General features: G+C 44.3%; 1 protein-coding gene across 3 annotated transcripts in view; it reads right to left on the bottom strand.

The window, feature by feature from the left end:
• Positions 1-4,360: 4,360 nt before the first annotated feature.
• Positions 4,361-19,695, bottom strand: part of LOC136621663 (calcium-activated chloride channel regulator 1-like) — a 39,641-nt gene continuing 24,306 nt past the window's right edge. For all 3 annotated transcript variants that reach the window (XM_066597314.1, XM_066597313.1, XM_066597315.1), the window contains exons 12-15: positions 18,625-18,895; positions 16,674-16,838; positions 8,643-8,873; positions 4,361-7,962 (exon numbers count right to left, since the gene is read on the bottom strand). In XM_066597314.1, coding sequence (XP_066453411.1) covers positions 7,622-7,962; positions 8,643-8,873; positions 16,674-16,838; positions 18,625-18,895 — 1,008 coding nt within the window. In that variant the 3' untranslated portion in view covers positions 4,361-7,621. The remainder of the gene's footprint in view (positions 7,963-8,642; positions 8,874-16,673; positions 16,839-18,624; positions 18,896-19,695) is intronic.

Raw genomic sequence — 19,695 nt, 5'->3', positions numbered from 1 at the left:
GCTGCGTTGAGAGACATTGCTGTTCAGTATAGCGAGAAAGACAAAGCAGTGCCCTAACTGGTGCACATTGTCACCAATGACAAAGTCAGAGATTGTTTAAGGACCCTTAAAAATTATTTCAGGGATCTGGGATCTAAGCTCAGGGCAAGGCCCCCCAAGGTAGTTTTCTTGGAAATACAACCTATACCATGAGCCACACCAGAAAGGCAGAAGGAGATCAGGGAGGTAAACAAGTGGCTCCAGAGTTGGTGTGAGCAAGAGCGGTTTGGGTTCCTGGGGAACTGGGCTGACTCTACTGTCAGCTACAAGTTCTACTGTAGGGATGGGCTGTATCTCAATGGGGATGGTGCAGCTGTGCTGGGGGAGAAGATGACTAGTAGGTTGGAGGAGTTTTTAAACTACGAATTTGGGGGAAGGCTAACAAGAGAAATAGGGGGGAAGACCTTGTAGACAGAGTTCTGGGATTAAAGAATGGAAATGGGGGTCGAGCTGGAGGTTGGGATCAGTACAGTTAGAACTGACAGAGCAGCTAATAGGGTCATAAGTAGCATAATAAATACAAACAATAACCACAACCATATAAATTGTATGGCAACAAATGCAGGAAGTCTGATCAGTAAAGTGGGTGAGCTTGAAGCGAGAATGCCTGAAGAAAACTACAATAAAGTAGGAATAACAGAAATATGGCTTGATGAAAAATGAGACTTGGTGGTGAACTTACAGGGTTACAATCTCTTCAGAAGGGTCCGTGGAAATCAGAAAGGAAGGGGGTGGATGTCTGTATGTTAATTTGTACTTAATGCGGGACTACGAGAAGATATAGGTGTAGGAGATGAACACGTGAAATCTCTATGGGTAGAAATACAGGGAGGGAAAAATAATAATATCCTGATAGGGGTTTTCTATAGGCCACCAAAATTAATAGAAGAAACTGAAAACTTATTAAGACAAATAGAAGAGGTGTCAAACTGCAATCAAGTAATTATTATGGGGGACTTTAATTATCCTGAAATAATTTGGGAAGATCACAAGGGTGATAAGTTCTTGAGAACAATTAAAAATAACTACCTTACCCAACTTGTATGGGATCCAAATAGAGGGTGGGCCATCCTGAACTTACTATTAACTAACAAACCAGACAGAATCATGGGGGTGATTTTAGTAAAGTAAAATTTGAGCAGCACAGGATTACTCTCAACAACATCAAATGGGACAATGGGACATAATAGACAGACCGCTATTTCTTATATTTTGGGACTCTATTGAGCTCGGGGTTGTACCACTGGAATGGTGCATTGCCAATGTTGTTCTAATATACAAAAGGGGTCAAAAAGAGAGCCTGGTAACTACAGGCCAGTAAGTCTCACTTCGATAATTGGAAACATATGTGAGGGGTTTCTGAGAGATGCCATTCTGGAATACCTCAAGGAAAACATCAGCACAGGTTCATGAGGGGTCGATCATGTCAAACCAACTTGATTAGCTTCTACAATGAAGTAAGTTCTAGGCTGGAGCTGGGAGGGTCTATTGATCTCGTATATCTGGATTTGTCTAAAGCATTTGACATCGTGCCGCATAATAGGTTAATATATAAAATGAGGCAGCTCAGACTGGGCGAAAACCTGTCTAGCTGGGTAAAGAACTGGCTTGAGGATAGAAAGCAGAGGGTGGTAATAAATGGTTTGTACTTTGAATGGGCCACCATTGCTAGTGGGGTGCCACAGGGTTCAGTATTAGACTTTTTTCTGTTCAATATATTTATTGATAAAGGTGGTTATTTATGTCTGCCGAAACGCATTGCATGCATTAATATTTTTAACTTTGTTGTGCATTTCTACTGTGTATATATATTTTAATGATTGAATTAATAGTTATTTTGGGAAATTTGGTTTTTGGTGGATTCCATATATGTGATCCTCCCCCGGAGGTTTAACTATAGCCTCCAAGTTTGCCTGCTATGGTGGCCTATGAGAATCAACTTCTGGCTGACCTCATGGGCTTTCTAATGCACTACTGTATGTTGTACTGGGATCGCTGCCTTTCTGACAGTACAGTGAAGGTTTTGTAGGTGTTTCTCCACCTTCTGGCTCTGGTTGGAGTGGTATGAGGTAAGACATGCTTAGTTTCACCTGGGGGTAATTGTCAGGACCATTTAGCCTGGCCTGATGCTGAGCTGAAGTGCTGTTTAATCCTCAGTCTGATTGCAGTTGGAGCTGAGTCCTGAATCTCCCATTTACCTGCTGCATCTCAAAGCTAAGTCTGTGTTTGTTTTCATTTCTATATTGCTTCCTACGTTATTTCCACTGTTCCCACGTAGGGTCAACTAGTGGTCGAGATACGAGGCCAAGTTCACCTTTGTCAGGATGGGTTGCCTGCATTTAGACAGACCCCTTTCCCTGAGTTAGGTAATGTAGGGACGTTTCCCGTGTTTTGGTTAACGATATTGTTTTGACACTACTTGTGTGTATTTGTGGTTAACTGATCCAGCATGTCTTGGGTGGACATGAAACTGTACTGATATATAGTAGTATATCAGAAGAATGATAAAAGATGGTGATAAATCCCCTAACGGAACGAAAATAAAAAAGTTAAAGTATTAAAAAAATAGTAAAAACAATGTCAAAACTTCATTTTTAGCCCTTCACTATGTAAAAAAACTAAAATTAATAAAGAAAAATTACATGTGGTATCACTGCATTCCTAGAGAGAAAAAAATGTGTACATTTTTCAACCCACACATCACATGTCATGAAAAAGAAAACACAAAAAACATGTCGAAAACAGTTAATTTTATCTATATCGCCTCACAAAAAAACAGAATAGAAAGTGATCAAAACATCACATGGATCAACAAATGGTACCATTAAAAAGTACAACTCACCCTGCAACAATAAATTCTTTCACAACCCTTTGGCAAAAAAAGTAAAATGTTAGTGGTCTTTGAATGCAGCGTCAAAAAAAACAACTTTTTTTTAATTTGGGAAAAAATTACAAGAAAAAATTATATAAATCTGGTATTGACAATCATAGTGGTCTGCAAAAAATTGAATAAAAAGCAATCAAAATATATTCATAAAAATCAGATAAATGAAGACTAGAATTCATCCTGCAAAAAACAAATTCTAATAGAGCATTGTCAACAGAAAAGTAAAAATACTGTGGCTCTTCGAATGCAGCGACACAAAAGCAAGTGTTGGTTTTTTTGCACAAAAATAGCCAAAAACATAAAAAACTGTATGAACTTGGTGTTAGGTTGTGCTTCTGGGACCTGTAGCACTATGAGTTTCGAGGAACACATTTCCACAGGTGTGGCATGATTGAGCTGGCTGGGTGTGGTGTTCTCCAGCCAGCTAATCATCACCATCTGGCTTGAGGGAGCTGGTGTTCCTCATTTCCCCTTGTGTTTGCATTCATGCTTGTTGCTCTGTGGGTGTGAGCTGCAATGTGTTCTGTGTTTCTGAGCTTGATGACGGACATGTGGCATGAACAGTCCTGTTCAGTTTTGTATGTTCCATACTGTATTAGTGTGAACTGTGTCCTGTGCTGCTTGGATCGTTTACTGTCTCTGGGCTAGTTAGATCCATAGGTTCCAGCGCAGAGTTGTCCTTATTGGGACGATTGGCGTACTTGCAGGCACATTTCCTGGAGATAGTTGTCTCATTAGAGTGAGGACCCACGAGACAATGAGGACCCTTGATGTGGACTTGTGGGCTTAAGTTACTTGCCCATTCACGAACTAATACCTTGTACATTTTTTAGCAATTACACCTGTTATGTATGCAGGTATGCATGGTACGTGTTTTGGGTTATTTGTCAGTCATAGTTTATCTCTATGCATGGGATCTCTGAGTGGGGTTTCTGTGTTGGGTTGCTCTGTCACCCTAGAGTTTTGCTTCTATGCATGATGTGTGGTGTGTGTCTGTGCAGGTGCTAGACATGGTGCATGAACAGACCTGTTCTATCTTGCTTGCAAGTCCCTGGCATGTTGGTGTGAACAGCGACATGTTGACAAACTGGACACCAGGTGTGAACAGTCCTGTTCTGTGAGTTGGTGTGAGCTGTGTCCTGTCCTGCTGTGGATTGTTTGCTATCCGGGGATAGGTAGGTCATTAGGTTTCAGTGCAGGGTTGTCCTTATCGGAACGATCACCCTGCTTGCAGGCAGGTTTTCACGTGATGGTAGTCCCGTTAGAGTAGGGATATGTTATGTCTGCCCATGAGACCAGTTTGCAGTCCTACCTTGGTGTTCAGTATGCATTTTGTGTGTGCTTATGGCGTTTGTGTGAACACTGTCTTGCATTTGTCACTAGGGAGATAATATCACTTCCAGATTGTGGAAACAATAACAGAATCAGCCGCTGTCAGGGTTTATTCACATTTATTTCAAGTATTATTACAGCTTTAGAAACAACCACATCCCAAAAATATAAACTAATGTAACAAAAATATATTTTTTGCTTTCCTTATTCCTATAATCTGGTAATATATTTATTAACTGCACAAATTTCAAGCATCTTCTTAATGTACACTTTGTCACTTAAAAGAGCATTGTAAGCCCAAAACACATAATAAAAGTTGTTGTAATTGGAGGTAACAAGATATTGTGCAGTTGATCCTGGAACTAGTTATACAATTGACGTTCCCTCCACACTTCCCTACGAAAGCCTTTTCCACACAACTTTGTACAATCTCACACCGTCTACATTTTTTATGCTACTCAATGGCCGCCTGCAGACGGGCGGAAAGTCCGTGGCGGGATTTCTCGCGGAATTTCCGCCTTTGGAAGCTGCCATAGGCACACGGAACGCAATCCTAGGCAGACGGCCGCGGTTTGGCCGCCCGAAATCTCGGACGGCAAACAAACCGCGGCATGCTCTATATCTGTGAGTACGCGCCGCTCTCTGCAGGCGCTTGGGTCGGGTCCCGCGGTGAGTCTGCAGGCGGCCAATATCAGACATCCGTGCTACACTTGCATATACATTCAGTGGAACTCTGACAAAGTGTGACTATAGCCTTTGGCCTCTTTCACACGGTATTATTTTGGCCAGTATTTTGCATCAGCATTTATAGGCCAAAACCCAAAGTGGATCCAAAATATGGGGAATGGCTTCAAATCTTTCCATTATAGTTATATCTGTGTAGGTTCCACTTCTAGATTTGGATTACAAATAGTGTTGCAACGTACTGACCAGAATACTGCTGTATGAAAGTGGCCATACTTAGCTTTTGGTTTAACTAATGCCGCTCTATATGTTGTTAACGTCTCAGGTCTGTACTGCTACTATCATTTGTATAAGACTTACTGAAGTTCCTAACATAGTACTAAGTAGTTGGAACTTTAAAGAGGTTATCCAGGCAAAATAATCTTTAGTAATCTGAAAATCTGGCAATCTGTATAGCCTGCTGGAAAAAGCATAAACGTTATATTCACCTTAACTGACTCCCTGCTGCTCTCTACTTACCGCTGTAGCCAGGACGTCCCGACAACTGGACACGTGACCACTGCAGCCAATTACCGGCTAAAGTGAGGCAGGGATTGGCTGCAGCAGTGACATGTCCCTGTTGTCGGTGACTATGGCAATGAACTGCCAAATCCAAGAGCTGCACCCTGTATGCTGTGGTAGTAGTCATTAATTGAGAACATCAACAAAAGTAGAAATTTTTTACATTTTATTGCGATATTCATCCAGCATACATCTCCTAGTAACCTGTTCTATGTTAGTTCATCTTTTTTTCCTTCATATTATTATCATCAGAAAAAAAAGTCAGTTGAATCTTGAATTTCACATTGTAATTTTTCCATAGAAAGTCCTCCAGTATTACTCTTTAATATTTCCCTTATGTGTGTTTTTGAGTAGAAAAAGATCACTTGTGACCTTGCAAAAATTGTAAAAAATCTGACATGGGGATGTTACTGGGACTTACACCAGGTGCCATTGAGCCCTGGCCTGATTGTAATTAGCAGATTTGATGGGATTGAGGTATCAAGAAACTCTAGCAAAGCTTTTCCTTAAAGGGGTTGATTCACAAACAATCTTCCCATTTTCTACTGACCAGGACATGTGACTGCTACAGCCAATCACTGACTATAGACGGTCACTACTGTGACCAACAATTGGCTGCAACAATCACATGTCCTCGTCAGCAGCAACCAGAAAGGGTAGAGTTGTTGCGAAGGAATTTAAAGTCCTGGAAATAACCTTTTAATATAGCTGGTGTCATCTCAACAATACTAAATTAGTACGTTATACAACTGTACATCACTGGTTTATGCCAATGTTTCCCAACTCTGGTCTTCAAGGCACCCCAACAGGTCATGTTTTCAGGATATCCAGTAGTAACATCACTTGTGGCAATATCTGAGGCACTGAGAATAATTACATCACCTGTGCCATACTGAGGAAATCCTGACATGACCTGTTGGGGGTCCCTGAGGACTGGAGTTGGGAAACATTGGTTTACACAGTAACCCGATTTTGCATTTAGTGACATCCCGTGCTTCTTGTTCAGTGTCAAAAAGCAGTTTACATTTCAGTAATGTTTTTAACAAATGTATATCTGTTCTGTACTTAAAGTGATGCGCAGCAAACTATCCAGTGGATCACTACTGTAGAAATAGAATATAATAAATAAGAAAGTAAAATGTAATTGTACTAAATAAGTTACTGGACTTGATTCTCTACTCTTGGGAGACTGACAAGATCAAGCTTTAAAGGGAACCTGTCATGTCCTGACAGCACCATAAATTAAGTCACCCAGTGTTGCCACCCAGTGAAGTCCGCGGGCTACATGAAAATCTGTCTCTTTTCAGATTGCCATGCGCTCTCTGCCACAGACTTGTATAGGAGAGCGTGTGCAGAGGACTCTGAAAAGTCAGATTTCCGTGACCGAACTTCACCGGGTGACAGCACTGCATCGCCCAACTGTCTGTCTCATCCTCTAACAGCAACATAATTTAGTTTAGGGTGCTGTGGGGACAGGAATAGCTCATATGATGACGGGGCCCCACATAAATAACAGCAGTTTTCTGTTCTTAGCCCTCTGGTCCAGCAGGACTCATAGAGGCTCTTTTAGCTCTCCGCTTCAGCAGGACAAATAGGGCTGGCATAAGAAAAAATACACATTTGATAAATAACTAGATAAAAACGTATTTTAGTTTTCCAGCTATGTTTTTGAAAAAAAAACTAAAACAAATGTGAAGGCCCATTTAGCGTAAAAGAAGTGAGGAATAAATGGCACTCCTCCATACATGACTAGTTTAAGAGACTTATATTGCAGGCATAGCATGATTAGCTGCCGTAGCCTTATGTGCTGCTGTGCCACCTTACTCAATAATTCTGCCTTTCAGGACAATAATCATTACATTTATACCGAATATGTCTTAAAACGCCCCCCAAGACGTTGCGGGAGACTTTACAGTGATATATTGTCTTGGGGGTTTAAAGTAGTATGAGCTTCATACAAGCTCACAGGGAAATGGCCATGATAGGTTATTGCAGAACTCTGGCTGTCATTTCTAACCGGTATAGAATCTGATAGAAAAGAGTATATACTTGTCTTCTACAGTCCCACTGCAAGAGGCTTCAGTCCAAAATCCCATTTCATAACATTTGACTTGTGCTTCAGAGATAGAAAGTAATTATTGTCATCACAAGAGTCAAAATCAAAGTGTTTCCAGTTCCTAAAATGCTATTGGCTGAATTTCCCGATTCTGGTGCTGGCAAGAAAAAAGCTGCCCTTGCCAAATTAGACGGGTCTGACGTTTGATTTACCTTGTCTATAGCAACCAAGACAAAATAAAGAACTGTGCCATTTTTAATAGTAATGTCCCGAAGAGTAAACCGGAATACTTCAGTTGATCCAGACGGGGAGGGTGTAAGGCTGGAAATATTGATAGCTGTGCCATTTTCAAAGTTGTCCACAAGCTCACTGCTGAGACTCATTCGTAGATCATATCTAGTAGCTAAACATTGAGAAAGACAAACCATCAAAATCTACAATGTATCAACCACATACCAATCTATACGCCATATGTTTTATGCTGCTGACTATACAAAAGGGGTTTTCCAGGATTTTTTTTTCTTACTCATCTTCCGGAAAGCTCGTGAATAAAAGATTGTCGGGAGTGCAACATCCGGCACTCCAGTGATCAATCATTGGACCCACTGCATACCAGAAGTAGCATAGCTCCATACACCATGCGTTGCAGGAATGGTATTGCAAGCTCTCTCTATTGAATTGGCTTTGGCAAAGAGTTGATCAGCAGAGGAGTACAGGTCATCAGTATAAAAAAAATCCAGGAAAGCCCTTTTAACAGACAATTTACATTATAAATTAACCCTTAGTTTTCCTTTACCTCAGCCCAGTAAGTTTTAGCAAAGGCAAGTGAGAGTAAGAGAACTAAAATTCTTTTAACTATCACACAGAAGTATATCTGGAAACTTCTGATATAAGTTTTCAGATATACCTCTTATATTGGAAGCCACTTGAGTTCAACATATCCTTAAAGTGAAAAGGCTTCTAATAGCATCATATTTTTTTTAGTATAACGTTGTACTAGCAAATATATCTAGTAAAATATCCACAACACAGACAAGATGAAAATAATTGTTATACATGTATATCATGACTATTGGCACCTACCATTCCCTTCATCTTCATCATCACCGGTCGCTGTCCATGTCAACACAACTAGTGAGCTCTCAAAGAATGCAGACAAATCAGAGATTTTACTAGGCTTAAAGACATCTGGTAAGGGACCTGATGGCACGCCGAACACTATAATAGCACCTCCTGAAGCTGTACGGCTAAAATTTCCCAAATTTAGATCCTCAATATTAGGCTTTGGCTTTGGTGGGTTGGCGAACAAAGTGCCTGTATAAAGAAAGAAATCTGTTAAAGATGACAATAAAGTATCAACATCATACAACATGGTGACAGCTGGGTAGAGAGAAGGGCATAGTGAATGTTCGCCAGCTAGAATATTATGTATTTTATTGGAGTCTTTTGACTTCACCAATACAGGTGAGCGACCCTTGGAAAAGTCTGGTTCAGCTGGATCACTGAATTCCGCAAAAATGTTTGGTTTAGTCCGAATTAGTTCAAGCCAAACTGGAACTTTATCAGTACCCCTAAAATTGATGTATAGAATCAGTGCTGGTGCTGTGGCTCAGCATTTAGCATTGTTACCTTGCAGTGCTGGGTCCTAGGTCCAAATCTGACCAAGGACATCTGCATGGAGTTTGTATGTTCTCACTGTGTTTGTGTTTGCTTCTTCCCAAGCTCCACGAACACACCAGTAGATTAATATAGACTGTGAACCCCAATAGGGACAGATGTAAAGTGCTGCATAACATGCATGTGCTAAATAATAAATAAAGGTGATTTTATTATGAAACACAAGGAGAACATACAAACTCCATTCAGATGTTGTCAGATTTGAACCAGGATCCCAGCACTGCAAGGCAACAGCCCCAACCGCTGAGCCCCACTTTTACCACCTTTTAGCTAGTTTGGTTTTGATGAACCACCCAAGGTTTGGGTTTATTCCGAACAAAACTTTTAGCAATGTTCGACTGGTTGGATTTGCTCAACACTATTTAATAATAATAATAATAATAATAAATACACAGTATTAATCTGATATGAATATTTGTACTGAGGTTTTTATTCAGTATCAGTATGATAATTTTATTTATATACTATATGGCGGTAATGATATAATAGTCATAGTGTGGTGGTATTATTTGGCCTGCGTATGGTGGTATTATTCGTAATATTTAACTTGGTATACTGGGTTTTGTTCAGAGTTACAGTATGGAGTAATAATTGGTACTTGTGTATTGATAGTATTTGTTAAATGCACAGCTGTATCATTTAGAGGTATATTATCTTGCAGCAAATTAGCATATAGCTACCTTGTCAATGAGATATATAGATTTTGTGGGAGTGCAATATAAAGAGTGACCTGCAGACAGCTAGATACAGGCATTCTGGTACTGCAGAGAAAGGATTTACACTAGAGATGAGCGAACTTACTCGTCCGAGCTTGATACTCGTTCGAGTATTAGCGTGTTCGAGATGCTCGTTACTAGAGGCGAGCACCACGCGATGTTCGAGTTACTTTCACTTTCATCTCTGAGACGTTAGCGCGCTTTTCTGGCCAATAGAAAGACAGGGAAGGCATTACAACTTCCCCCTGCGACGTTCAAGCCCTATACCACCCCCCTGCAGTGAGTGGCTGGCGAGATCAGGTATCACCCGAGTATATAAATCGGCCCCTCCCGCGGCTCACCACAGATGCATTCTGACAGAGATCAGGGAAAGTGCTGCTGGTGCCGGAGCTGCTATAGGGAGAGCGTTAGGAGTGATTTTAGGCTTCAAGAACCCCAACGGTCCTTCTTAGGGCCACATCTGACCGTGTGCAGTACTGTTGAGGCTGCTTTTTGCAGTGTTGCACTTTTTTTTTTGTATATCAGCCGTGCAGAGCATTGCGTCCTCTGTCTGAAGTCATTGTACAGAGTATAGGGCCAGTACTGGTGAGGCAGGGAAAGAGATATTCAGGCTATATAGGCAGTGGGCTTTTTCCAAAAAATTTGGAAAAAATACTATATTTGGGCTGCCTGTGACCGTCTTCAGTTTACTGCGTGTCTGCTGGGGGTAGTAGTCCTAATTAATACGCAGCTAAACGTTACAGCAGGCTTGCGCAAAATTGTTTCCTGGATCTGCTGTGCGTTCCATAAGGGAAGTCAGCCTCCAACCACAGGCCAATAAGCGGCACATTTAATTACAGCGCTCTGTTTCTGCACTACTGGTAATACAGCATGCTGAGCAGGTCCTGTCGTGGATGGCAGAAAGTGCATCCAGCAATCTATCGACCACCCAGAATTCTGCGCCATCCACTGCTGCAACTCTGAATCCTCTGGCTGCTGCTCCTCCTTCCTCCCAGCCTCCTCACTCCATTACAATGACACATTCTGAGGAGCAGGCAGACTCCCAGGAACTGTTCTCGGGCCCCTGCCCAGAATGGGCAGCAATGGTTCCGAATCCTCTCCCACTGGAGGAGTTTGTCGTGACCGATGCCCAACCTTTGGAAAGTTCCCGGGGTCCGGGGGATAAGGCTGGGGACTTCCGGCAACTGTCTCAAGAGCTTTCAGTGGGTGAGGAGGACGATGACGATGAGACACAGTTGTCTATCATTCAGGTAGTAGTAATTGGAGTAAGTCCAAGGGAGGAGCGCACAGAGGATTCGGAGGAAGAGCAGCAGGACGATGAGGTGACTGACCCCACCTGGTTTGCTACGCCTACTGAGGACAGGTCTTCAGAGGGGGAGGCAAGGGCAGCAGCAGGGCAGGTTGCAAGAGGCAGTGCGGTGGCCAGGGGTAGAGGCAGGGCCAGACTGAATAATCCACCAACTGTTTCCCAAAGCGCCCCCTCGCGCCATGCCACCCTGCAGAGGCTGAGGTGCTCAAAGGTCTGGCAGTTTTTCACTGAGAGTGCAGACGACCGACGAACAGTGGTGTGCAACTTTTGTCGCGCCAAGATCAGCCGGGCAGCCACCACCAACAGCCTCACCACCACCAGCATGCGCAGACATATGATGGCCAAGCACCCCACAAGGTGGGACGAAGGCCGTTCACCGCCTCCGGTTTGCACCGCTGCCTCTCCCCCTGTACCCTAACCTGCCACTGAGATCCAAACCCCCTCTCAGGACACAGGCACTACCGTGTCCTGGCCTGCACCCACACCCTCACCTCCGCTGTGCTCGGCCCCATCCACCAATGTCTCTCAGCGCACTGTCCAGCCGTCGCTAGCGCAACTGTTGGAGCGCAAGTACGCCGCCACGCACCTGCACGCTCAAGCGTTAAACGTGCACATAGCCAAATTTATCAGCCTGGAGAAACTGCCGTATAGGGTTGTGGAAATGGAGGCTTTCAAAGGTATGATGGCGGCCGCGGCCCCGCGCTACTCAGTTTCCATTCGCCACTACTTTTCCCGATGTGCCGTCCCAGCCCTGCACGACCACGTCTCCCGCAACATTGTACGCGCCCTCACCAACGCGGTTACTGGCAAGGTCCACTTAACAACGGACACGTGGACAAGCACAGGCGGGCAGGGCCACTATATCTCCCTGACGGCACATTGGGTAACTTTAGTGGAGGCTGGGACAGAGTCAGAGCCTGGGACCGCTCACGTCCTACCCACCCCCAGAATTGCGGGCCCCAGCTCGGTGCTGGTATCTGCGGTGGTGTATGCTTCCTCCACTAAACCAACCTCTGTCTCGCAATCAAGCAGCACGTCGCCAGCAGTCGGTGTCGCGCGGCACGGCAGCACAGTGGTGGGCAAGCGTCAGCAGGTGCTGAAACTACTCAGCTTAGGAGATAAGAGGCACACGGCCCACGAACTGCTGCAGGGTCTGACAGAGCAGACCGACCGCTGGCTTGCGCCGCTGAGCCTCCAACCGGGCATGGTCGTGTGTGACAACGGCCGTAACCTGGTGGCGGCTCTGCTGCTCGGCAGCCTCACGCACGTGCCATGCCTGGCCCACGTCTTTAATTTGGTGGTTCAACGCTTTCTGAAAAGCTACCCACACTTGTCAGACCTGCTCGGAAAGGTGCGCCGGCTCTGCGCACATTTCTGCAAGTCCCACACGGACGCTGCCACCCTGCGCACCCTGCAACATCGGTTTCATCTGCCAGTGCACCGACTGCTGTACGACGTGCCCACACGGTGGAACTCTACGCTCCACATTTTGGCCAGGCTGTATGAGCAGCGTAGAGCTATAGTGGAATACCAACTCCAACATGGGCGGTACAGTGTGAGTCAGCCTCCTCAATTCTTTACAGGAGTGGGCCTGGTTGGCAGACATCTGCCAGGTCCTTGGAAACTTTGAGGAGTCTACCCAGATGGTGAGCGGCGATGCTGCAATCATTAGCATCACCATTCCTCTGCTATGCCTCTTGAGAAGTTCCCTGCAAAGCATAAAGGCAGAAGCTTTGCGCTCGGAAACAGAGGCGGGGGAAGACAGTATGTCGCTGGATAGTCAGAGCACCCTCCTGTCTATATCTCAGCGTGTTGAGGAGGAGGCGCATGAGGAGGATGAGGAGGAGGGGGAAGAGACAGCTTGGCCCACTGCTGAGGGTACCCATGCTACTTGCCTGTCATCCTTTCAGCGTGTATGGCCTGAGGAGGGGGAGGAGGAGGAGGATCCTGAAAGTGATCTTCCTAGTGAGGACAGCCATGTGTTGCGTACAGGTACCCTGGCACACATGGCTGACTTCATGTTAGGATGCCTTTCTCATGACCCTCGCATTACACGCATTCTGGCCACTACGGATTACTGGGTGTACACACTGCTCGACCCACGGTATAAGGAGAACCTTTCCACTCTCATACCCGAAGAGGAAAGGGGTTCGAGAGTCATGCTATACCACAGGACCCTGGCGGAAAAACTGATGGTAAAATTCCCATCCGACGGCGCTAGTGGCCGAAGGCGCAGTTCCGAGGGTCAGGTAGCAGGGGAGGCGCGGAGATCAGGCAGCATGTACAGCACAGGCAGGGGAACACTCTCTAAGGCCTTTGACAGCTTTCTGGCTCCCCAGCAAGACTGTGTCACCGCTCCCCAGTCAAGGCTGAGTCGGCGGGGGCACTGTAAAAGGATGGTGAGGGAGTACGTAGCCGATCGCACGACCGTCCTCTGTGACGCCTCTGCCCCCTACAACTACTGGGTGTCGAAGCTGGACACGTGGCCTGAACTCGCGCTGTATGCCCTGGAGGTGCTTGCTTGTCCTGCGGCTAGCGTCTAGTCAGAGAGGGTGTTTGGTGCGGCTGGGGGAATCATCACAGATAAGCGTACCCGCCTGTCAACCGACAGTGCCGACAGGCTTACACTCTTCAAGATGAACAAAGCCTGGATTTCCCCAGACTTCTCTTCTCCACCAGCGGACAGCAGCGATACCTAAACAATACGTAGGCTGCACCCGCGGATGGAAGCATCGTTCTCTATCACCATCAAAAACGTGGACCTTTTAGCTTCATCAATCTGTGTATAATATTCATCCTCCTCCTCCTGCTCCTCCTCCTGAAACCTGACATAATCACGCCGAACGGGCAATTTTTCTTAGGCCCACAAGGCTCAGTCATATAATTTTTGTAAACAATTTTTATACGTTTCAATGCTCATTAAAGCGTTGAAACTTTCACCTGAACCAATTTTTATTTTAACTGGGCTGCCTCCAGGCCTAGTTACAAATTAAGCCACATTAACCAAAGCGATTAATAGGTTTCACCTGCCCTCTTGGTTGGGCATGGGCAATTTTTCTGACGTACATTAGTACTGTTGGTACACCAATATTTTGTGGCCCTCGCCTACAGTTTAATCCAATTAATTTTTTGCCCACCTGCATTAAAGCTGACGTTACATCAGCTGTGATGGGCACTGCAATGGGATACATTTATGTACAGCCGGTGGGTTCCAGGGAGCCACCTATGCTGTCGGTCCACACGGAGTTGTAACTGCATGTGTCCACTTCTAAAGAACCCCAGTCTGACTGGGGCATGCAGTGTGGGCCAAAGCCCACCTGCATTAAACATGACATTATTACCTCAGCTGTGATGGGCAATGCAATGGGATATATTTATGTACCGCCGGTGGCTTCCTGGCACCCGCCCATGCTGTCGGTCCACACGGAGTTGTAACTGCATGTGTCCACTTCTAAAGAACCCCAGTCTGACTGGGGCATGCAGTGTGGGCCGAAGCCCACCTGCATTTAATCGGACGTTACCTCAGCTGTGATGGGCACTGCAATGGGATACATTTATGTACAGCCGGTGGGTTCCAGGGAGCCACCCATGCTGTGGGTGCACACGGAATTCCCATTGCGGAGTTGTACCTGCCTGTGACTATTTATAAAAAAACGCGGTCTGACTGGGGCATGCAGACATCTTGACAGAATGAATAGTGTGTAGCACATAGGTTCCCTATCGCCCCGCCCCTTTTAAAGAGGGTTGCTGCCTAGCCGTGCCAACCCTCTGCAGTGTGTGCCTGCGGTTCCTCCTCATGGCAGACGCACTTATAAATAGACATGAGGGTGGTGTGGCTATGAGGCCAGCGTGTGGCATGAGTGCAGCTGAAGGCTGCGCAGGGACAGTTTGGTGTGCGCTGTGGACACTGGGTCGTACGGGGGGGGGTGGGGCGGGGTGGGTGGGGCAGCATGTAACCCAGGAGAAGTGGCAGCGGAATGTCATGCAGGCAGTGATTGTGCTTTGTTGGAGGTAGTGTGGTGCTTAGCTAAGGTATGCATTGCTAATGAGGGCTTTTCAGAAGTAAAAGTTGTTGGTGCCCATTAGATTCTATCTACACACCCTGGTTACTTACGGTACATATTTTTTTTTCTCTTTAATTCTTTGGAATGTCTAGCACATTGTGTACAAATCACCTTCTACACTTCAAGCCTCCGAACACAACCTTGAGAGTGCCATGACTTCCATTATCTAACAGGGTGCATTCTGAATACAACTTCCACTACTACCGCCTCATGTCTGCTCTCTTTGGGTTATAATTTAATATCAGCAGGGCACTCATGTAATGTTCCTGATTACAGTCAATGGCGTAAATAACATGACTGCAGTCCGGGCTGCTGTTAAGTGCCTCCAGATTTATGTGATCCACAGTTTAATGGGTGGTGCAAAACATGCCTCGAGGTAATACAATGTAATTCAGCAAAGACGTGTAAAATGTACCCGAATTATGACCATGAATCGGGGGAACGAAAGCCTCTTGTCCTAGGTGATCAGAAATGTAGTGGTGTCATGTGATATCTGAGAGGGTCTTTATTTGCACCCTTTGCTTTGGAACACCTGTCCCCTATGCTGCTTGTTACTGTTATGTATAATTTATACTCTAATTTTATGTTCTCACTTCGGGTCTGCACTACTAGAAGGTAATGTTGCCATATAGATAATAAAAAGAGTAGTTCTTTTAGAAAATAATGCATTTCACTGCATAAATAAGCAAATCCCATAATTATTCATATTTACATAATGATAATCTTACCATTCTTAATAACACCAGGGAGGTACAATGCCCCGCTTTTTGGTGCGGTAGCTTTACTGTCTTTCTCTTGACTTTCAACGCGTAGTGATCTTAGGTGATCAGGAATGTAGTGGTGTCATACAGAACTTGAGAGGATCTTTATTTGTACCTTTTGCTATGGAACACCTGTCCCCTATGCTGCTTGTTACTGTTATGTATAATTTATACTCTAATTTTATCTTCTCACTTTGGGTCTACACTACTGCTCCATGGAAGGTAATTAGAGATGAGCGAGTACCATAATGCTCGGGTGCTTCTCTCTCTCTCTCTCTCTCTTTCTCCCTCTCTCTCACATACTGCTGTGGACATGCGCAAATCACAGCAGGAAGTGGTAATGCGGTGAGGGGTCAAAACGGGGAGGGGGTCGAACTCGGCATGGTACTCGCTCGAGTAACGAGCACCATGGAGTATGCTAATACTTGAACGAGCAACAAGCTCGAACGAGCATGTTCGCTCAACTCTAAAAGTAATGTTGCCATATAGATAATAAAAAGAGTAATTTTTTTAAAGAAAATAATTCATTTCACTGCATAAATATGCACATCCCATAATTATTCATATTTACATAATGATAATCTTACCATTCTTAATAACACCAGGGAGGTATAATGCTCCACTTTTTGGTCCGGTAGCTTTACTGTCTTTCTCTTGATTTTCAACATGTACTTTTAAGTTGTACCTGCCGTTTCCTTTGTAACTAGTGAAGTATCTAGAATATATGCCATCATTCTTGATAATATCGGCACCTTCAAGGAAAGCATAGTTAATTTAACAAGGATATAAATCTACAACTTAAAACTTTTAAATTGTTTAGTTATATACAATGTGATTCACTCGCTAGAAAACCCAAACATTTCTTAATAACTTTTTTATTAGTTTATTATTTTTAATATAAGTGAAGGCAGGGTCTCGGGGTTAGGGGGAGCGTATTTTTGCAAAATCTGTTAAACTATATATAGTAACTTTGTGTACCTGTACTGTGGTGAGTGCCCTCAGCAAATAGATTGCTTAGATACCCCAATTAATTGTTATTAGCAGCTGAATGATATCTATATGTGCAAATATATTAACAATAATCCCGCTGAAATCCATAACATCATGCCTGTCAAGTTTAAGTAAGGAAGGGACATATATGTGTAGCCAAGCTGAACCTTTCAATAGCCTCATAGGGAAATATTGTATAACCTTAGTTGCTTCTTTAGGGTGCTTTCCATTGATGTAGGGTCTGACACCTGGCGCCTCCACTGATCAACTGTTTACTGGAGCCAGTGTGCATCAAAATTAACACAGCTCCGTGGACGTATATGGTATGGCAAGTGAATGGGACTGATATTGCAGTATCATTCCGGGCCACTGCACAATGTACAGATGTGCTAGTTTGAGTGCGGGGAGTTGGCCATCTATGATCAGATATTGATTACCTATTCTGAGGATAATCATTTAACTCTTTGCAATCCAATTTTGGATTCCTGGTTTCCTAGGGGGTTTTCTCTTTCTGCCATTATACAACAGCACCATCTGCTGGCTAGAGCCAGTACCGCAGGATGTTTCATGCTGGAAAGGCCCCCGACAACAGAGTAGCCAGTAATATACAATAAGAATACCCTGCTGGACGTATTCCGACATCGGAGCTATACAGCCTTCAATCAGAATGTCTGAGGACGTCAGTCAGTGGATTGGAAAGGGTTAAAAAAGTTCTGCTCTACCTCTTTAAAGGGGTTTTCTGGTCAAATACTAGTGATGACCTATCCTCCAAATACGTCAACAGTTGATCAGCAGCAGTCCACCGTGTGGTACCATGGCCAATCAGGTGATCGGGCACCCACTTTAGAAGATCTTTCCATTTGTGAACACTAACTCACATGGTAAATGGATAGGTAGAAGCCATTATTCATTGCTGCAGCAGGTTTATATGTGCACATATATATGCATATATTTTTTTCTATCTTAGCGTTAATGCCTGTATATCTATTTTAATTCTGATTATGAAGATTTTGCTCTCCTCCCAGGGTTGAACTTGATGGTCACATGACTAACCATGTAACTAAGCAGAAGACCTTTAAAGACATCATCTAGAACTCAGATATTGATGACCCGTTTTGGACAGATCATCAATATCAAATTAGTGGGGGGTCCAACTCCCGGCACTCCCACCGATCAGCTGTGTGATGGGGCGATGGCACTAAGACCACAGGTCACATGGCCTTTTTGCAGGTCAGTCACATTCAAGAGCATGGGATTGAGCTGCAATCCCTGATACAGATGCTAGACAATGTAACAATATACAGCACTGTGGCTGGTATAGAATGAGGAGGCTGCAGTGCTCGGCCAAGCACCAAGGTCCGTTGAATCAGCTGAGCAGCTGGGGTGTCGGGAGCCCACCCATCAATGATCTGATATTGATGACCTATCCTAAGAATGTTTAAGTGTTGGAAAATAACTTTAATGTATGAATTGTTTACCACATAAAATGATTTTCTAGTCAATTTCTTATATATGTGCATGACATAATATTGTATTACAAGAACTAACCTGCGCCATTGTCCAAAAGTTCTAATGTTTTTATTGTTCCATCCTGTGCCTCAATAGTAGCAGTAACTTTTGTACCCAAAACTGGAGAAAAGCCTTGAGTGACTATTGCATATACAATTATCGGACTAGGGAAACTGGCTGTGTCAGCATTCATGTATGCTTCAGCAATGATTGGAGCCACATTCGGATTGGCTGCTCTGGAATTTACTGTGAAACCAAGAACTTGTTCCCCTGAGGGAGTATTACATAGACTGTATTGCCAATCTCCTTTCTAAAATGAGATACACAGTTTGTTAGATCTTGAGGTAAGTGCAAGGTAAACATTTTACAGACAGAGTTTAGATAAGCCTTACAAGGAAATTTAGCAGAAGTAGTGTATATATTGGCACCCTGGTGTACATTAAAAGGGTTACCCTAGTCAAGTAAAGCCCTCTCACTGGGTCCCTGTTGTAATCACTTATCAATCAGGTATGCCTAATTATTATTCAATGCATCGGGGAAGAACACAATGAGAAACACTCAAGTGATGTTTCCAAACTCTTCTCTTTTATTGTTCCAATACAAGAGGTTTTTTAGTGTGACAAACCCCACAAGGTAAGCAATTCAAAGCCTACAGCATGTGTAGTACTTCTCTCTTAGGCTACATTCACACAGGCGAGCTCAATATCAGGCCAAGAAACCTGGCCACACATCGCCTGCTCATTTCCTGCCGCTGTCTCCAGTCTCTGCAATGATATTTACAGGCTGCAGTCAACCTGAACCATCTACAAACAAGCTGCTGCAGCTAATCTCATTGCCCAGCAATGATCGCTAAACGCGGTCATTGGCTGCAGGAGGTTTATGGAACGTCGCAGGCAGCCTCCAAACCAAGACGACGGAGACCGGAGCCGGCGGGGGGGGGGGGGGGGGGGGGGGTGAGTGGGGAACAGGGAGTGGTGAGTATAGGCTGATTTGAGGGCTTTAATAAAGTCAGACAACCAACTCCTTTAATGTGTTTTTTTTCAGTATCTATTGTATGTAAAGATATAATCATTTGAACTTACAGGCCGAAAACCTGAGGCTGCACCAGTA

Source organism: Eleutherodactylus coqui, chromosome 3, assembly GCF_035609145.1.
Source record: "Eleutherodactylus coqui strain aEleCoq1 chromosome 3, aEleCoq1.hap1, whole genome shotgun sequence".
Taxonomy (NCBI): Eukaryota; Metazoa; Chordata; class Amphibia; order Anura; family Eleutherodactylidae; genus Eleutherodactylus; species Eleutherodactylus coqui.
This window is presented reverse-complemented; position numbering and strand designations above follow the sequence as displayed.